This window comes from Paramormyrops kingsleyae, chromosome 24, assembly GCF_048594095.1.
Source record: "Paramormyrops kingsleyae isolate MSU_618 chromosome 24, PKINGS_0.4, whole genome shotgun sequence".
NCBI lineage: Eukaryota > Metazoa > Chordata > Actinopteri > Osteoglossiformes > Mormyridae > Paramormyrops > Paramormyrops kingsleyae.
The window spans coordinates 1,631,377-1,652,100 of NC_132820.1; the positions used below are offsets into that span (position 1 = coordinate 1,631,377).

Genomic DNA, 20,724 nt, shown 5'->3' on the forward strand with positions numbered 1-20,724 from the left:
TGGGATTGCTGCGAGAGAGTGGTGTTGAGCTGCAGCGATTGTTTGGGATTGTTTTTTTGGAGTGTTTTGAGTGTTTGTGTGCTTTACCTGTTTACGTGGGTGGCTGTTTATTTCTATTTATTGTTCTTATTTCGGTCAGCGTGAGTGCTTGTCTGTCCTGTCTGTTAATCAACAGCGCGATTATTACCGACGGAGAGCTGCGGGTGTCGCGTGCGCGGCGTTTTTCTGTCCGCGTTTAAACTCCGTAACGAACACCCGCGGGGCGATTATAACTAACAACATCTAACGTCGGTATCGCTACCAAGCGTCGGAAAAGGACAGTTGCTCCTGAGCTTTGCTCGGTCGCCAGTCGGGGCCGGGAGGACATTTTCCACTTTTTTCCCGCTCCGGCAGTAGCCTGCTGTGAGGGGGTTTTTGTGGTTTTTCGACCTCCCAAGAGCAACTTCGATTTCGCCTTGTTTTTAGTTCATACTTGGTTCAGGCAGAAGTTCTTCTGGTAAGTAGTAGTAAGTTTATCAGGTTTAAAATTTTTAATAAAATAATAATTAAGTTCCGTTTTAACACAAGTAATAACTTATTTTAGTGTACTCCGCACGTTACTGCATTTATTGTTACGCAAATTAATCTTTATAGTTAAATACACTATATAAATTTACTGGGCTGGGAGTACGGGGTCATAGTGAGTTAGTTAATTATGGGGCCAGCTCAGTGTTGCGTTTGCAAGATGTTTGCCCTTCTGGACGTTAGTGTCCAGTCGGACTTCATCTGCGAGCGATGTAAGCTAGTGGACTCACTCATGGTCAAGGTTCGCGACCTTGAGGAGCAACTGGCTCGCATCCAATGCAACAGTGAGTTAGATGAGCTAGTTGATACGCCGTTTAGGGAGACGGTGTGTACGCCACTAACGGGGGGGAGGGAGAATGAAGAGCAGAGAGGTCGAGAGAGCTGGGTGACCGTAGGTCGTAGACGCAGGAAAAGGCGTACACACGTTACAGAGGCGGCATCACCTGAGGTGTCTGTGTCTAACAGGTTTCAGGTGTTTCCAGCTTTAGAGCCGGAAGGGACTGGGGAAGCAGGTGGGCCCTTGGGCACTGAGGAGCCCCCTCCCCCCAGAAAGAGGGAGGTTGTGGTAGTGGGGGATTCAATTATTAGGGGAGTAGACAGTTATGTGTGCACGCGTGATAGAGGGTCCCGTACGGTGTCTTGCCTGCCTGGTGCCCAGGTAGGAGACCTTCCAGATCGTGTGGACAAGCTTTTGGCCCCAGCTGGGGTGGATCCAGTTGTCGTGGTGCATGTTGGCACCAACGACATAGGCAAGGGTAGAAGGGCTGTTCTGCAGGATAAATTTATAGAAGTCGCCAATAAGCTTAGAAGCAGAACGTCCATGGTGGTATTTTCCGAAATACTCCCCGTGCCACGCGCAAGTGAGGCTAAGTTAGCTGAGATAAGGAGATTAAATGCGTGGCTAAAAGGATGGTGTAGGAAAGAGGGGTTTAGGTTTATGGGGCACTGGAGGACCTTCTGGAACAGGTGGGACCTGTTCAAGCCGGATGGGTTGCATCTGAACCGGAGGGGAACCAGTGTACTGGGAAGGCGTATTTGTAGAGTAGTTGAGGAATGTTTAAACTAGGGACTGGGGGGGCAGGGAGGTTAGTTAAGTATGTAACTGGGGGGAAACGGAAAGCCCAAAAAAATCATATTATAAGTAGGCACTGTAATAAGCCTACCCTTTGTTGTCTGTATTTAAACGCCAGGAGTATTAGGAATAAAATTCATGATTTAGAGGCTCTTATCTCATTGGACTCTTATGATATTATAGCAATAACTGAAACGTGGTTGAGTGATAAGGATGGACAAGAATATAATATGGATGGTTACACATTGTTCCGTAAAGACCGTATAGGTAAGAAGGGAGGTGGTGTTGCAGTATATGTAAAGGAAATCTTGCAGGCAAGGGAGCTTACTGATATAAGTAAAAGTACGGAAGCTATATGGGTAAAATTAGATGCTACAAACTCAAATAGCCTAATTGTCGGTGTTTGTTACAGAGCACCCAATGTAGCTGCTGAGGAAAGCAGATTGTTATACAGTGATATTAGGATTATGAGCAATAAAAATGATGTGGTAGTTATGGGTGATTTTAATCTACCGGGGATACAGTGGGACATTGTTGCTGGCTCTTCTGAAAATGAACTTGAGATGGTGGAATTAGTACAGGATTGTTTTTTTACTCAGTTTGTTAACACCCCTACCAGGGGAGATGCCATTCTTGATCTTGTTTTGTCTAATAACCAGGACAGGATTGGTAAATTAGATGTTTTAGAACCACTTGACAGTAGCGATCATAACATGGTTAAATTTGAGGTTAAGTTTAGTGCCCGAAGAGCAAAGTCCAAATCAAAAATATATAATGTTAGGAAGGCTAACTTCAATTGTATGAGATTAAAACTAGAAACCGTGAACTGGATGGAGTTAAATAACAAAACTGTTGAAGAGGCATGGGAATTTTTTAAAAGCACATTATTGCAAGTACAAGAGGACTTCATACCTGTTTCTAGCAAGAATAAATCTAGGAAATTGCAACCTAGGTGGTTTAATAGGGACATAAAGTATAAAGTAAGGAGGAAAAGGGCTTTGTTCCAGAGATGGAAAATAACTGATGATGACATAATAAAGCAAGAGTATCTAAATCTACAGGCTGAATTAAAAAATGACATTAGACGAGCTAAAAGGAATGTCGAAAGGAAGATCGCATTGGAGGCTAAGGATGACGTTAAAAGTTTCTTCCAGTATTTTAACTCTAAAAGAGCTCTAAAAGCTGAAATTACTAATCTGCAGGATAGTAAGGGTCTTATAATTGAAAACGACATTGACATAGTAAATGAGTTCAATGATAGTTTTGCACGGGTATTCACTGTCGAGGACACTAGTAACTTACCAGTTCTTATTACTAATTCAACATCGTCTATAACTAATATATATATAACTGAAGCTGATGTTTTGCAAAGCCTAGCTAAGCTCAAAATAAATAAATCACAGGGCCCTGATGGCATCTTACCTATAGTGTTAAAAGAGATGAGGGATATTATTTGCCGACCCTTAACATTACTGTTTCAAAAATCCTTATCTGAAGGTGTGGTACCTTCTGATTGGAAGCATGCCAACATAACGCCCATTTTCAAAAAAGGGGATAGAAGTAATTTGTCAAACTATAGGCCAATCAGTCTAACTTGTATAACTGGTAAAGTTATGGAGGCTATAATCAAAGAGAAAATGGTAGATTACCTGGACTCAAATAACATTTTGAGGGATAGCCAGCATGGATTTAGGAGAGGTAGATCCTGTTTAACAAATCTGTTGGAGTTTTTTGAGGAAGCTACTCAGGAAGTTGATGATAAGAAGGCCTATGATGTCATCTATTTAGATTTCCAAAAGGCTTTTGATGTTGTTCCCCACAAGAGGCTCTCACTTAAACTCAAAGCGACAGGTATTTTAGGAACTGTAGCGACTTGGATTGATAACTGGTTAACGGATAGGAAGCAGCGAGTAGTTATAAGAGGCTCGATGTCACAGTGGGCCTGCGTTCATAGTGGGGTACCGCAGGGTTCAATTTTAGGACCACTTTTGTTCCTAATTTACATAAATGATATAGACACCAATATATACAGTAAACTGGTGAAATTTGCAGATGACACCAAGGTGGGTGGTGTAGCAGATACTGAACTAGCGGCTCAGCAGCTACAGCGGGATCTTAATTTAATTAGTGACTGGGCTGACACCTGGCAGATGAAATTTAACATAGACAAATGTAAGGTACTCCATGTAGGGAGCAGAAATATAAAGTACAGGTATTTTATGGGACCTACTGAAATAAAGGTAGCTGATTATGAGAAAGACCTTGGTGTGTATGTTGATGCTTCCATGTCTCATTCTCGCCAGTGTGGGGAAGCAATAAAAAAGGCCAATAGGATGTTGGGGTACATCTCCAGGTGTGTGGAGTTTAAGTCAAGGGAGGTAATGCTAAGATTATACAATTCCTTGGTGAGACCTCACCTAGAATATTGTGTACAGGTTTGGTCACCATATCTTAAAAAGGACATAGCGGCCTTAGAAAAGGTGCAGCGTAGGGCCACAAGAATGATTCCTGGTCTTAGAGGAATGTCATACGAGGAAAGGTTATTTGAGCTAAATCTGTTCAGCCTCAAGCAAAGGAGACTGAGGGGGGACATGATCCAGGTCTATAAGATTCTAACAGGTTTGGATGCTGTTCAACCGAATAGTTACTTCAGCATTAGTTCAAATACAAGAACTCGTGGCCATAGGTGGAAATTAGCGGGAGAACATTTCAAACTGGATTTAAGGAAGCACTTCTTTACACAGCGTGTAGTCAGAGTATGGAATAGTCTTCCTGATAACGTAGTGCAAGCTGAATCCTTGGGTTCCTTTAAATCAGAGCTAGATAAGATTTTAACAACTCTGAGCTATTAGTTAAGTTCTCCCCAAGCGAGCTCGATGGGCCGAATGGCCTCCTCTCGTTTGTATAGTTCTTATGTTCTTATGTTCTTAAAATGCATACATTAATTTCTTAATGTTTAGAAAAGATCAACAATATGTGGTAGAGCACATCATGTGGCAAAACACGAGTCTCTGTTTGACCATCCCTTCAGTTGGACTTCAAAGCACAGTTTGAAGAACACTGGCACACGGACTGAAGTGAGGTAAATAATTAAAATGTAGGTACTGTATACATATTTTAGGCAGTAATATTTTGTAGAATAAGTTGTATGTCATACAAACAAGTAGGAAGAAAGAAGCCTGTTATTCCAAAAGGAGAAAAAAATGGAAAAAAACTATTCAGAACAGTAGCCTGTAAGTTCCTGTTAGTCCAAAAAAAAAAGCACTGTTCATTTGATGAGTAATGAACTAGTAGTTATTAGAAATAATCCATAGTTAGTACATAATTCCCAATGAGACCAGCAATACTCAATAGTTCCTAATGAAGTAATAGAGAACTACTATAATAATTAGTTCACTATTACCTATTGAGTAATTAAGCATAACTCCTTAGTAGTTAATAGTACCAATTTAGGTGTTAATGAAGCGCTACTCCTTTGTTGCTGCTTACTTCCTGCATATTTACCTGTTAACTACGGAACTTATAAAGTGTTACCAAAAAATCAAACAATTACTTTCTTTCACCAGTGAGCAGCGTCTAAAATTTAATTTTAGCCTGTTGCTATTCTTCTTTAATCAAATTTGCATTTATATGGATTTGAAAATAACAATATCTAAAAAAAAAAAACATTTAAAACATGTTTATTACACATGAAGTTTAGATGGGGTGTGTTTAACATTGCTGATAGTGTAACACTAGTGATATACCGACAGTATGGTATTGATGGGGTTTTTTCTCTGTTGGCCTCGCTGCTCGTTACAGGGGGTGGGTTTGACATTGCTGATAGTGTAACACTAGTGATACGCCAATAGTACAGTATTGCTGGGTTTTTTCTCTGATGGCCTCGCTGCTTGTCACAGAGGGTGGGTTTGGTTGCCACCTGCTTCATATTGATAAATAAAACATTGTATCCTGTTTTGAATCAACATGAGACGCGACTGAAAGTTGCGACACTGATTGCTGGTGTCTGTGACTGTAAGCGCCTGCATTCTGTATGTCCCACTGGATCACGATGCTTCAAGGCGTGAAATAAGTTTGTAGTATTTCCAGTTTTAGTCGGCACATGTTTTACAGTTACAAACACAGCACCAGTCTGTTGTGTCTTAAGCTTCTTTAAACCGCCAAAGTATCACAGCACCACTGATGTCTTTTTACCTGGTTTATCCACAATATCTCCTTTTTAAAAACACGTGGCTGCTGATGCGGACGCCGCAGTTTCCTCTGAATCAGCGCTTTTCTCTCCCGTGACTCGCCTGTTTTACCAGAACAGTATCATGTGGCCCCTGCTAACCCAGTAAACCTCACTGTGCGTTTGCTGTGCACAGGTTGTTCATCCTACGAACTGTGTGATTGGCAGCAGGCCAGGTTATTTTAGTCAGGGCTGACAAAACGCCACCATGATCCTTCCTAGAGTGTCTGAATTCTCTGTGGATTATTACTCTGTGGATTTATGGATTGAATTTTATTGTGCACTTTCATTTTGGATTTCGCTGCATTGCCCTTATTGGGCTGGTTACTTTTGACTTACCTGCTCCTCCACTGAGTTAATTATCGTTATCATTTTATCTCCCAGCCTTACGTTAAATTACCCACTCTAGGGTTATCGACGTTATTCCAAAGTTGTCTACAAGAAGATTGGAGCAACACAAATATTACCAGGACTCCATAAATGGATACTTTGTTAAATGTTTGTTTTTCTTCTGTTTCAGTTGTGTTATTCAACAATTGCATATGTTGCAGGGAGGGAAGGCAATAAATTCAACATCTGAAACTATGTATTGCTTAGTGTTTTGTGGGTGTGATTTTACTGCGAGAAAGTACCAAGAGTGCGGTACTGCAAGCTGTTGGTTTTTCACTGGCTTATGACATCGCAGTGCGAGACGGGGTATTTTGCACTGATTCCGAAAAATGGCTGTAGTATATTGTAGGGCTGGTCGATGTGTGATATGATGAAGTGATGATTTGAGGTGTGATGAAGATGAACAAAACATCACACAGGAATCATCTCTGTCAGTATGTTTACAGGCAAACCAAGAAAAACTAATTATTGTGTTAGTCTGACTAAACCCAGACTTTTAAAGTGCATGTAAACAGCACTACCCCCCCTCAAGGATATTTACACTGGCAGACTGCACCAGTAACAGAGCCAGTAACATCATCACAGACTCCTCACACCCTGGACGCTACCTTTTCTCCCCCCTCATCCCAAGAAAGGTTATTCAGGGCAACTGGACTTGTTTAGTTCCTTGAAGACGTTCCGCCCTTCAATCCAGAGGGCTTTCTCAATTCTGACTGACTGGTTAGAGTAGCAGGTGTATAAATCCTGTGGAGCCCTCAAGTCGTTAATACTCGATGGTCACCTGTGGGTTGTTGTGTCCCCTGGCTTTCATGTATGTCACTGTGACCACCTGGGCCAGGGTGTGAATGACTGTGAAACCGTCTGGGTGGAGTTGAAAGAACAGCATTGTAAGTGGGTGATAAATTATGCCTAAGGCCACCTCCTCTGTTTAACGAGGGTCGTTTTCTTGCAGTAAACTGCTTCTCTCACACCTCGTTTGAACCAGTCAGCCTCCCGGTTTAGAATCTTAACGTCCTGGTCATCAAAGGAGTGGCCCTTGTCTTTCAGATGTAGGTGAACTACTGCGTCTTGTCCTGATTGGCTGGCTCTTCTGTGCCGTGCCATGCGTTTATGGAGCTGCTGTTTGGTTTCTCCTGTGTACAGATCTGTACATTCCTCACTGCACTGAACTGCATATACTACGCTGCTCTGTTTGTGTCTGGGTGTTTTGTCTTTGGGGTGGACCAGTTTCTGTCTCAGTGTGTTGCCTGGTGTGAAATGTGTAGCATGGCTACAACTGACAGGGAAGAGAACAAACGTAAGAGTGTTATCATCCCTTATGTTACAGGGGTGGCTGAAAAGCTCAGGAGGATTTTCACGGCATCCCTGTACATTTCAAACACATTGTACTCAGACACTCACACTGTAAGAGGACGGCTGTTTCTTTTTGTGTGTTGTTCTTATTTCTTATTTATTACTTTAACTTATACTGCTAAACAGAGAGCTGCTGAACTATTTTTTCACTGTTTCTGTAATAGTGACAATAAAGGTCTATCTGTCTGTCTGAACTTAATTTTTGATGTAAGAAATACTGGTGTATTTATATAATAAAATAATTCTGTGCTGTCCGTCCGTCCGTCTGATGATAAACTGATAAACTGAGTTTATCATTTGCTCAATTTAGTTGTCTGTCCAGTATAGTTGTTTATGTATGACAATTACACATGGTGTTGGCATAACTGTGTAGTTAATTTAGCAGCCATAACTGTGTAGTTAATTTAGCAGCCATAACTGTGTAGTTAATTTTACACACATAACTGTTGTTGGCTGCATTAGTTGATATTAGTTGTGCCAATTTGATTTTATTTGTTGATCCAGACGTACAGCATTTCTTTCTAATTTAGATAGAGTTTTTAAATGAATGGAGGAAATATTTTTACAGTGCATCAACAATTGAGTCATGGACAGAAAATAAACACTTTTGTATTTTTTAAGGTCTATTGTTTGTAAAAATGTTGATATTGAGCTTCCTGTCAGAGACCATCATAAATTCTCAGGATATTTACTCAGTTTGCTGCCTGAGGAAGGTGAATGAAATGTTGTTAGTTAGCTCTGCTAATTAAGCTGAAATCTGTTTGAAATCAAGTTAAACTCTCTGAAAGCCATTGAATACAAAGGGCCACATATCAAACTGTCTGTCCTCCCTGCTGTGTTTCTCTGTGTGGTGGAGCAGGATGTTACTGGTTCTCTTCTGCTGTTATGAAGCCACCCTAATGAATAAATCTTATAATAGATCCTTTATTGTCCCCGTGGGGAAATTCTTTTTTACACATCCCACAACTTGCTCTTTGTAGAGCCAGCTGTCCATGAAGAGCAGCCACTTGTTGGGACACCCAGGGAGTTGGGGGTTAAGGGCCTTGCTTAAGGACCCACAGACATGCTAAAGCTGGGTTTGAACCAGCAACCTTCTGATTACAGGAACACAGGCTTAGCCTACTGAGCCACATCTTACACCTTTACACATTAAAATACACCACTAGGTTATTCTGTGTCAGCAGCAAGAGCACTTTTAATGGGACCATTACAGACTTTCTGTTACACTTGTGTAGATGATTTGAGGTCTTTATATTTCTGCCTTATTCACAGAGACCAAATGGAAGGATGCAGTTCAGATCTACAGGAGAAACCGGGTTTATCTTCCATATTGAAGGTTTGTATTTATTGCTGATATATATTTTCTGAAGTGTTGTGTGAATTGGCTTAAAATTTATACAGCTGTACATAGAGCTGGGCGATATGGCCTAAAAATAAAATATCAGATTTTTTCACAAAAAATCCGATTTCCGATTTTAATTGATTTTCCCCTCCCCTACTCAAAATCAAACTACAGATGACAAAAATGGTACAAAACAAGTTTTAACTTTATTTAGCTTTTTTTTACTTTAGGGTTAAAGTGCAATCTGACAAGCCATAAAAGATGCTTGTGAGTGAGATGGCAGACCACGCCATTGTAAACACTTTTAGAAACTTGTAAAAACTTTTAGAATGCTTTCTCTATAGCTTATTTTCAAACTGGCAACAACACAATACGCCCTCAAACTTATAAATAAAAGTAATAAGTAATATTGTAATAATAATAGAAAAACACACACAATTTTCAGGGTTCTTACACCTTTTCCAACTTCAAATTCCAGCACTTTTCAAGCACTTTCAAGGTGCATTTTTATGCTTTTCCAGCACCTAACAACCGCGGTAAATTACGTTTATATATGCTGTATGTACTTTTTCACATTTAAATCCATTGTGCTATTAAAAAAAAAACACAATATGACATTTCAACTTAAATTGTTGAATACTTTCGCGTGAATTACACGATCAATAACAAATTGGCAAGGAAGTGCCCTTTAGACTGTTATAGTGCATTCCATTTGCCCTAGGAACTCGGATTCCGAGTTTCGAAGCCGGAAGTGATGACATGCGCGCTCCCATTTCTCGGAGATCCGAGAAATATCTCGGATAACGCAGAGGATCCCGAGTTCAGAATCGAAGATGGCTGCGCCCTTTATCAGCAGAAGGGAAAGTTGTAGCTTTATCCTGTTTAAGCACTACTTCTCATTTGTGGCTCATTAAATCGGTCGCACACACTATTCGTGCATTCCATTTGCCTCGGATTCCGATTTTCGGAATCCGAGATTACGTCACATCCGGTAAAAACTCGGAAAAACCGAGTCGGATACGTTCCATTTGCCAAAGAAGTAGCAATACCATCGACCCATATGAAAAAGCAAGATTTTTTGCTTAGCCGGACAACTTGTCGGATTTAAGGTACCTCAGTTTAAATGGCCTTTATTTTCGTTCACTTACAATTAGCCCGAACTACCTTAAATCCGACAAATAATCCGACTAATCATGAAATCCAATTCTAGACCGGTTAATTGGTAGCCATTGTTAGCCATATCACTTGATAACACATTACGCGCGGTGCTTCACGTATAAAACTCCGTAGCAACACGTCCACAGATAAGTTGGACGGTATAGTGTGTGCGACCGATTTAATGAGCCAGAAATGAGAAGTAGTGCTTAAACAGGATAAAACTACAACTTTCCCTTCTGTTGATAAAGGGCGCAGCCATCTTCGATTCTGAACTCGGGATCCTCTGCGTTATCCGAGATCATTCTCGGATCTCCGAGAAACGGGAGCGCGCATGTCGTCACTTCCGGCTTCGAAACTCGGAATCCAACTCGGAATCCGAGTTCCCAGGGCAAATGGAACGCACCATAAATCGTCCAATTTATGTGTGGACGTGTTGCTACGGAGTTTTATACGTGAAGCACCGCGCGTAATGTGTTATCAAGTGATATTGGTAACAATGGCTACCAATTAACCGTTCTAGAATTGGATTTCATGATTAGTCGGATTATTTGTCGGATTTAAGGTAGTTCGGGCTAATTGTAAGTGAACGAAGATAAAGGCCATTTAAACTGAGGTACCTTAAATCCGACAAGTTGTCCGGCTAAGCAAAAAATCTTGCTTTTTCCATATGGATCCATGGTATTGCTACTATATCCGACTCGGTTTTCCCGAGTTTTTAGCGGATGTGACGTAATATCGGAATCCGAAAATCGGATCCCGAGGCAAATGGAATGCACGATTACACCACTACAGCCACAAGCGCGGACTCGAGCGGAGTTATTTTCGTTACGTGCAAAATGCATTTTTAGCTAAAAGGAAAACTACTCCGTAAGATAACGAATTATTATGAAAGCAATGCAATTTCAAATTCAAGCAGGTTCAAGCACATTGTCCAAAATCCAAGCACTTTTCTAACCTTGAAAACACTATATTAAAAATCAAGCATTTTCCAGGATTTCCAGCACCCGTACGAACCCTGAATTTTATCATGTCAGCTTGGTATTAAGTAAATACTTTATGCCATTGGGCTTGACATAGTGCAAAAGAAAGCTTTTGAAAAATTGCCAGCGTTAAGAAAAATGAGGCACGTACTTCGGGTCTAAAACTTTTAGCATGTTAATGAATCCCAGCTTTTCCACAGTATGTATGGGCACCATGTCTTTTGCACTATACATCGTTACAGCGTTTGCTATCGTCTTCCATCGTGCCCGATTCTTATATGGCACACAGTTCGAAAATGTGTCAGGGACGGTTGCTTGCTTAACTCTGTTTGTTGTGCTGGTGCTGCGACTATTTTCATTTCGCTGGGAGCGGCACTTCTCCCACTCTGCTGCGTGCCTCTACTTTACATGCTGGAATAAATTAGTCGCGCTGCTTCCTTTGGTTGCAACAGTTTTTAAAGTCTTTGCAACGAGGACTTGTTTGGTCCGTGTCCGACCTCGCAAAACCGAACCAATTCCATATTACAGATGTAGCAACACCATTCTTGGGCACAAGCGCCAGCTTTTCCCTTGTCATTGCCATGTTGTTTGTTAATCCGCTACAGTGTTTGGGTGCACCGCGCTAATTTACCCGTGAAGAATGGTGCGTCGCATTAGTTCCGCTTTTGGCACTCGTGTGTAAAAAAAGAGTAATAAAATCGATTTTCATGAAAACACATCGTCCTGAACTGTAAATTCGAATTAATCTATTTATCGCCCAGCTCTAGCTGTACAATAAGAAACTAATCATGTTAAAGAAAAGATATTCAAACCTCCAAGTACAAATGAAACTATGAAAAGGTTTGGTTCAAATGCCAACAATTAACTGTGATGGTGTGTTTTAGTCATTAGAGAAAAATGCTGTGAGGTTCCTGAAGGACGAGCTGAAGAAGATCACGAGGTACCTAGACCAGAATTACCCAGAATGCTCTGAGCCTCAGCTGGAGGAGGACAATGACCAGGACAGTGACGGTCAGATGCAGAAGACCTGTGGTAGAGAAGGAGCTCTGAAGATCACACTGTACATCCTGAGGGCCATGGAGCGAAATGATCTCGCTGACCTACTGGAGAAGAGTAAGAGCTGAATCTCATTCTCTGTGTGTTTGTTTGGCCGCAGAAAAACAGTATATGGAAAAAAACATGTATTACATTTCAGTTTATCATTTAATTTAATTTGATTTAGTTTTGCTCATATTAGTAAAAAATGTGTTTTTTGAAAAGTCTGTGCATTTACCTCTCATTTCATTTCAGGGCATCTTCTGTTACAATGTCAGCGCACAATCAAATGCAACCTGAAGAAGAAATTTGAGTGTGTATTTGAAGGGAAAGCTAAGGAAGGACAGCCAACACTTCTCAGTGAGATTTACACAGAACTCTACATAACTGAAGGTGGGACTGGAGGAATCAATGATGAACATGAAGTGAGACAGATTGAAACAGCATCCAAGAAAAGGCGAACAGAAGATACTACAGTCAAGTGCAATGATATATTTAAACCCTTATGTGGGCGTGAGACACCTATCAGAACTGTACTCACTAAAGGGGTGGCAGGTATCGGGAAAACAGTCTCTGTGCAGAAATTTATTCTCGACTGGGTGGATGGAAAAGCAAACCAGGATGTTCACTTCATATTTGCTCTTCCTTTCCGGGACCTGAATTTGATTAAGGATGAATACAGTCTGATTGAACTGCTTCACCGCTTTGTCCCTGATCTCAAATCAGTTGAATCCTCTGAGCTGTTTAGGTACAAAGTCTTGTTCATCTTTGATGGTCTGGATGAGTGTCGCCTTCCTCTAGATTTTCAGAACAATGAGAGCTGGTTTGATGTAACAAAGAAAACGTCACTGGATGTGCTGTTGACTAACCTCATTAAGGGGAATCTGGTCCGATCCGCTCTCCTCTGGATAACCTCCCGACCAGCAGCAGCCAATCAGATTCCGCCTGGGTGTATCCACCGGGTGACAGAGATACGAGGGTTTGGTGATGCCCAGAAGGAGGAGTATTTCAGGAGGAGATTCAAAGATCAGAGCCTGGCCAGCAGGATTATCACACATGTGAAATCATCAAGGAGCCTCTTCATCATGTGCCACATACCTGTGTTCTGCTGGATTTCAGCCACTGTTCTTGCGAGGCTTTTTAGTGAGACTGACAGGGGAGAAATTCCAAGGACTCTGACTGAAATGTACACACACTTCCTGATCTTTCAGTCAGGTTTAAAAAATGACAAGTACTTGAAAAGCTGTGAAACCAAGCTTAAGAAAAACAGCAAGAAATTCCTTTTAAAACTGGGTAAACTGGCTTTTGACAACCTTGAGAAAGGCAATCTCATATTTTATGAGCAAGATCTGACAGAGAATGGCATTGATGTCACTGAAGCTTCAGTTCACTCAGGAGTGTGTACAGAAGTCTTTAAGGAGGAATATGGGTTGTATCAGGAGAAGGTGTACTGCTTTGTGCATCTGAGCATCCAGGAGTATCTCGCTGCTTTATATGTGTTTCTGTCAAACTCATCAGCTGACCTGCTGAAGACCTCAGTGGATCAGGCATTAAAGAGCAAGAATGGACACTTGGACCTCTACCTCCGCTTCCTCCTGGGCCTCTCAACAGACTCCAGTAAGACTCTGTTACAAAGGCTACTGGGAGAGACAGGAACCAGCTCACATGACATTAAAGAAACAGCCCAATATATCAAGAAGAAAATAAAGGAGAATTTATCTCCAGAAAGGACCATCAACCTGTTCCACTGTCTGAATGAGCTGGGTGACAATTCTCTAGTAGAGGAAGTACAAAGATACCTGAATTCAGGACATCTTTCAGCAGAAGATCTCTCACCTGCGCAGTATTCAGCTCTGGCCTTTGTGTTACTGATGTCAGATGAGGAGCTGGATGTGTTTGATCTGAAGAAATTCATCAGATCAGATAAGGAGCATTGGAGGCTGCTGCCTGTGGTCAAGACATCTAGGACAGCTCTGTAAGTGAGGATGTGAAAATGTATCTTGTCTGGCAGTAACAGATTAACATTGTTTAAAATATGTAAAATATACATTTGATTTCTCCTTGTGGATTAATACCTGGGCTGGATTTTTTTTTTTTTTTTGACAATCTGGGACCCAGATTTTATAATGACTGAGGGTAGTGATGTAGTAAAACACAAAGTGACATTTCCATGACCATCCAGTGTGCATTCTGACCTGCTATACAAACAAAGGGGGTCTTTATCTGGGGTAGGATCAGACCATTTTGGTCGGTACCACAAAAGTACCGAAGTTCAATATCCAGCCTTACTTTGAGGAAACCTGGCAGAACGATGGCTGATGACTGCAGTGGAAGCTGTTTCATTGGTCTGAATATATTACGGGAAGATTCATATATAATTTTCACATGCATCGTTAATAATACAGAGTACCATTAACTATGTGTATGTTGTGTCTTAAAATGTTTTCTTTTCCAGGTTGGACAGCTGTAATCTCACAGAGAAATGCTGTGAGGTGCTGGCTTCAGCTCTCAGATCAAACTCCTCACCCCTGAGAGAGCTGGACCTGAGTGACAATGACCTACAGGATTCAGGAGTGAAGCTGCTCTCTGCTGGACTGGGGGATTCAAACTGTAAACCGGAGATACTGAGGTCAGTATTACTGGGTATTCCACAATTTTAACTAATTATTGAAAGGAGTCGCTTTGTATGAAAGTAGTCACATTTACGTAAAAGTAACACTTGTATTGGTGAGGTGATCTTATTTATCTGAGAGTTTTTGTCCATCTCTCTGCAGGCTGTCAGGCTGTAGAGTCACAGAAGAAGGCTGTTCTTCCCTGGCTTCAGCTCTGAGGTCAAACCCCTCACACCTGAGAGAGCTGGATCTGAGCTACAATCACCCAGGAGACTCAGGAGTGAAGCTGCTCTCTGCTGTACTGGAGGATCCCAGCTGTAAACTGGAGAAGCTGAAGTGAGTAGAGAGTGAACATTTAATGTCAGTTCAAGTCAAGTTTCTTTGTCTAGCACATGTTCATACACCAAGGTCATTCAAAGTGCTTTCCGGAAAATATAAAAAATAAACTGTATAAAGTAAAAATAGACAAAGTAAAAGTGCAAGAAAAATCAGAAAATAAACATAATTAAAAGAACATGAAACATTTAAGAATGGATATTATAAGTGACAAAGTGCCACAGCCATAAGATATGATCACATAGTTGACCATCGAGCTCTAGCCTGGGTGCTCTGGTGCCTGGTGCCTTATAAACACCCTTATGCTGAACACGGTGTTCACTATGGACAGACTGTGGTTCACACAGGAGTCCAATAACAGAGCAGCACTCGGGTTCAGATCGGCCAGGCTGTTCCTCCCAGTCACAGCCCTCCAGGTTTCACTGTCGCTACCAATGTGAGCATTAAGGTGCCAAAGCAGAACAATGAAGTCCCCGGGGGGGGGGGGGAGGCCTTCCAGCTACCCATCCAAGGTCTCCAAGAAGAACCCACTGATCTAACACCATACTGCCGTGGATAACCTCCCTCAAGCGTTACCCACTGATCTAACACCATACTGCCGTGGATAACCTCCCTCAAGCGTTACCCACTGATCTAACACCATACTGCCGTGGATAACCTCCCTCAAGCGTTACCCACTGATCTAACACCATACTGCCGTGGATAACCTCCCTCAAGCGTTACCCACTGATCTAACACCATACTGTCGTGGATAACCTCCCTCAAGCGTTACCCACTGATCTAACACCATACTGCCGTGGATAACCTCCCTCAAGCGTTATCCACTGATCTAACACCATACTGTCGTGGATAACCTCCCACAAGCGTTACCCACTGATCTAACACCATACTGCCGTGGATAACCTCCCTCAAGCGTTACCCACTGATCTAACACCATATTGTCGTGGATAACCTCCCTCAAGCGTTACCCACTGATCTAACACCATACTGCCGTGGATAACCTCCCTCAAGCGTTACCCACTGATCTAACACCATACTGCCGTGGATAACCTCCCTCAAGCGTTACCCACTGATCTAACACCATACTGCCGTGGATAACCTCCCTCAAGCGTTACCCACTGATCTAACACCATACTGCCGTGGATAACCTCCCTCAAGCGTTACCCACTGATCTAACACCATACTGTCGTGGATAACCTCCCTCAAGCGTTACCCACTGATCTAACACCATACTGCCGTGGATAACCTCCCTCAAGCGTTATCCACTGATCTAACACCATACTGCCGTGGATAACCTCCCTCAAGCGTTATCCACTGATCTAACACCATACTGTCGTGGATAACCTCCCACAAGCGTTACCCACTGATCTAACACCATACTGCCGTGGATAACCTCCCTCAAGCGTTACCCACTGATCTAACACCATACTGCCGTGGATAACCTCCCTCAAGCGTTACCCACTGATCTAACACCATATTGTCGTGGATAACCTCCCTCAAGCGTTACCCACTGATCTAACACCATACTGCCGTGGATAACCTCCCTCAAGCGTTACCCACTGATCTAATACCATACTGTCGTGGATAACCTCCCTCAAGCATTACCCACTGATCTAACACCATACTGTCGTGGATAACCTCCCTCAAGCGTTACCCACTGATCTAATACCATACTGTCGTGGATAACCTCCCTCAAGCGTTACCCACTGATCTAACACCATACTGTCGTGGATAACCTCCCTCAAGCGTTACCCACTGATCTAATACCATACTGTCATGGATAACCTCTCTTAAGTGTTACCCACTGATCTAATACCCTACTGTCATGGATAACCTCCCTCAATTGTTACCCATTGATCTAACGCTATACTTTTATGGATCACTGCTGTTCCAGGTATTCATGGCAATTAAAGACAAACATACCATTACTTTAGTTAAATAGTATTTTTTATGGAAATGTTTTTTAATTCTTTCAATTGTATTTTTGTTAACAATAATTACCCTGCTACAGAAAATGTGTTTCCCAAAAAGAAGTTTGGCAGGATGACCCATAATGCACTTAAGCAGCAACATAATAAACAAACACAAACAGCTTCTTTGTTCTTCTCCTACTTCCTTATATCCCACAAACTAATCAGCTGTAAACCATGTTAGAAATATTTAAGCAGTAAAGCAGGAAGCCAGTCGTTCTTAGCACATGGTTTGTGTTGTTCAGCAGAGCTAATAGACAAAGGAAAGTGACAGTTATGTTGAAGTTTAGAACTTAAATATGCTTTTTATATACTGTACAATAAATTCATTGTTTTACAAAATCTCTTCTGTGATGCCAGTGATGGCTCACATACAGAGCACCAATGCGAAAGGTGGTTTTATAAGTGTTTCATTTTCCTAAGGGTGGACCAGTGTGAACTCACAGATAAATGCTGTGAGGTGCTGGCTTCAGCTCTCAGATCAAACTCCTCACACCTGAGAGAGCTGGACCTGAGTGACAATGACCTGCAGGATTCAGGAGTGAAGATGCTCTCTGCTGAACTGGGGGATTCCCACTGTAAACTGGAGATACTGAGGTCAGTTACTGGGAATTCCACAATGTAAACTGGAGATACTGAACTCAGTATTACTGGGTATTCCACCCTAAACTGGGGGTCCTAAGGTCAATGTTACTGGGTATTCCACACTTTTTACTGTAAATATTGAAAGAACTCACATTGTATGAAAGTACTCACATTTACTTGAAAGTCATACTTGTAATAATGACATTATTTTAGTTATCTGAGAGTTTTTTTCTTTTTCTCTGTAGGCTGTCAGGCTGTAGAGTCACAGAAGAAGGCTGTTCTTCCCTGGCTTCAGCTCTGAGGTCAAACCCCTCACACCTGAGAGAGCTGGATCTGAGCTACAATCACCCAGGAGACTTAGGAGTGAAGCTGCTCTCTGCTGTACTGGAGGATCCCAGCTGTATACTGGAGAAGCTGAAGTGAGTACAGAGTGTGTGTCTGACACGCTATAGATCAAGGTTTCTCAACCCAGTCCTCGGGGACCACCAAACGGTCCACGTTTTTGCTCTCTCCCAATTGGCAGGGAATTGGGAGAGAGCAAAAACATGGACCGTCTGGTGGTCCCCGAGGACCGGGTTGAGAAACCCTGCTATAGATACTTATGCATGTATGTGAAGAAGAGGCACCAATAAATAAATGGATACAGCAGTACTATGTCATTCTGCTTCTCCTATAGTGTGGACCACAGTGGAGAGTGCAGGACCAGACCAGGCTTACAGAAATGTAAGTGTGTTTGCATGTTTTTATTAATAATACCATCAATACTATGTTATGGTAAGTAAGTAAGTAAGTAAAGTTTATTTATATAGCACCTTTCACAGACAAAAAGTCACAAAGCGCTTCACATACAATATAATATACGATTTGACATAGTTTGACATTATGACACACAAGTAAGAACATACATACACAGCACGGACGGTAAAAGCTCTAGTATAAGTAAAAATAAAAAAAAATAATAAAAAAGGCTGTATTCACACAGTTGTTGTGTTGAGTGTGTTTTCTGCAGTGTATGTAGATGGATTTCCATGTTTGTGTTTAGGTGAATTCCTGCGTGTGTCACTTTAGACAACATCCAAATGAGAAAAACAAAACATCAAAATCATCACAAAAACACTATTCATTCATTTATACGTAAAAAAAAATATTTTTTACAAATACTTTATAACTGCTCATATCATCTTTGTGTTTGTGTGGGAGCGTAATATGGTTAAAATATATTCTTTTTCACAAAAAAAGAATCCTTTACATTTGTTCTTTTTGCACATGCCGTGAGTGTATGTGTTTCCTGTGTGAGATTCGTTAGTATTGTCCTAAGATGGCATCCATAGGCAGTGATACCGGACTCTCTCCTCCAGTGTGAGATGCGAATTTGCATTTTTACAGGGTGGTTCTGGAACACTCATTAATATTCATGAGAGAATATTCCTGATTGGCCAGGGAATGCCTTAGACCAGGGCTGCCCAAATCCAGTCCTGGAGGGCCAGAGCCCTGCATATTTTTGGGTTTCACCTCATTTAACACACCTGATTCAACTCCTTGTGCTAATTACCACACAGCTCTTGACCTGAATCTTTTATGGTGGAACAGGGAAAGAACTAAGCTACACAGGGCTCCGCCCCCCCAGGACTGGATTTGGGCACCCCTGCCTTAGACAGAAAAAAACAGGCGACACATATCGATGTTAACTGACCAATCAGATAGTGCTACTCTCATAAATATTAATGAGCCAACCAATCATGTAAGGCTTCTTATGAATTTTAATAAGATTTCACGAACCACTGTTTTGTTCTGTTGGCTCCAGTCTAGGGTGCCTAACAAAGTGAAAGGGAAGGAGGGACTGGGAAGGACAGGACAACCAGAGCTAGGAGAAGGGAACACGGGACACAAAGGGAGTTTTTTTTTAGTTTTTTTTAATAGTTTTTCACAAACACAGTACAAACACTAGGTGTAACGAACGTCAGGAGTGACAAAGGCCAAAGAAACAAACAAAAACACATCTACCGAGTATAACCACAAGCTAAGCTACCTAAGTGAACACAAAAGGGGTGAAACGAAACAACAATGCCTAAACCTATCTCCCTACCCAAACAATCAGTAATCCCCACGTTGACGAAGAAACAAAAAAGCAAACACTCCTTACATACACCTAGTGGAACACGAAACACACAGCCAAAGCAAAGGTATCCAGAGGGGAGATCAGAGAGGCGAAATCGAAGTACAGGCGAAAGTTCAAAAACCAAGCAAGCAGCCAAAACCAGGGCGAAGGTACAGTAGGGGATGAAGCGAAAATCGGAAGTCAAGAGCAAAACAGTCATACACGACCATTCAAACCAAAACCAAAAGCAAAGCGAACGAAGAGCGAGCTAGCAGGCGAGAAGCAAGCAGCGGGCAGACGAAGGGACGAAGCGGCAATCTCTTCAGCCGATGAACCGGAAACTGCTCCGAGGGCAAGGGAGGCGGGGTCAGGTCGAGGGGGCGGAGTCGAGGGGGCGGTTGACCAATCGGCGAGTGGGCAGGACGTCCGAAGGACCTGCAGGCATCCTGTCACTACCGAAAATGTTACACCTACCGAAAATGTAACTTCCGCTACTACGCATGCGCACATTCATCACGCATGCGTCCACGAAACCACATTTTCTGGCACTTCTTTATTACGCATGTGTAATGTACACTTCCACAGGCCCGATACTGCGCATGTATTCACATTTTGTGGCAGACCGTAATTGCGTGATTCAGGGCGTGGACGTCGTGTATCATCATTCATTAGTCACGTATTGTGAGATGGGTCATTGATGTTTATATTTGTAGTTCAGCCATCACTTTATTGTGGTATTTAAACCATATTGCTTTGCCGATTGTAATATTTAGCATCTGTGTGCGCGTTGCTTTTAGTGTCTGACTGTCACGTTCGGCTTAAGGCGAGCAGGGAAGCAAGCGAGCGGAGCCAAACTCACGGGTAGAATGAGGGTTTATTGGCGAACGGACGGACAGGTAAGGACATCAACGGACAATACAATGACAAGTCTGGGGTACATCGACTGAGACACGGACTAAATGCACAAGACTAGGCAAACGAAACAGGAAACAGCTGGGCAC

The 20,724-nt window shown here is 42.0% G+C and overlaps 1 protein-coding gene across 2 annotated transcripts in view; it reads left to right on the plus strand.

Annotated features, from left to right (window-relative positions):
- The window catches only part of LOC140582249 (NLR family CARD domain-containing protein 3-like), a 136,764-nt gene that overhangs the window by 100,007 nt on the left and 16,033 nt on the right, over positions 1–20,724 (plus strand). Inside the window, exons 3-10 of one of the 2 annotated variants that reach the window (XM_072706483.1) lie at positions 8,880–8,943; positions 11,972–12,200; positions 12,378–14,097; positions 14,578–14,751; positions 14,897–15,070; positions 17,464–17,637; positions 17,871–18,044; positions 18,302–18,348. In XM_072706483.1, coding sequence (XP_072562584.1) covers positions 8,880–8,943; positions 11,972–12,200; positions 12,378–14,097; positions 14,578–14,751; positions 14,897–15,070; positions 17,464–17,637; positions 17,871–18,044; positions 18,302–18,348 — 2,756 coding nt within the window. The remainder of the gene's footprint in view (positions 1–8,879; positions 8,944–11,971; positions 12,201–12,377; positions 14,098–14,577; positions 14,752–14,896; positions 15,071–17,463; positions 17,638–17,870; positions 18,045–18,301; positions 18,349–20,724) is intronic. The other variant, XM_072706481.1, reaches the window with a different exon arrangement.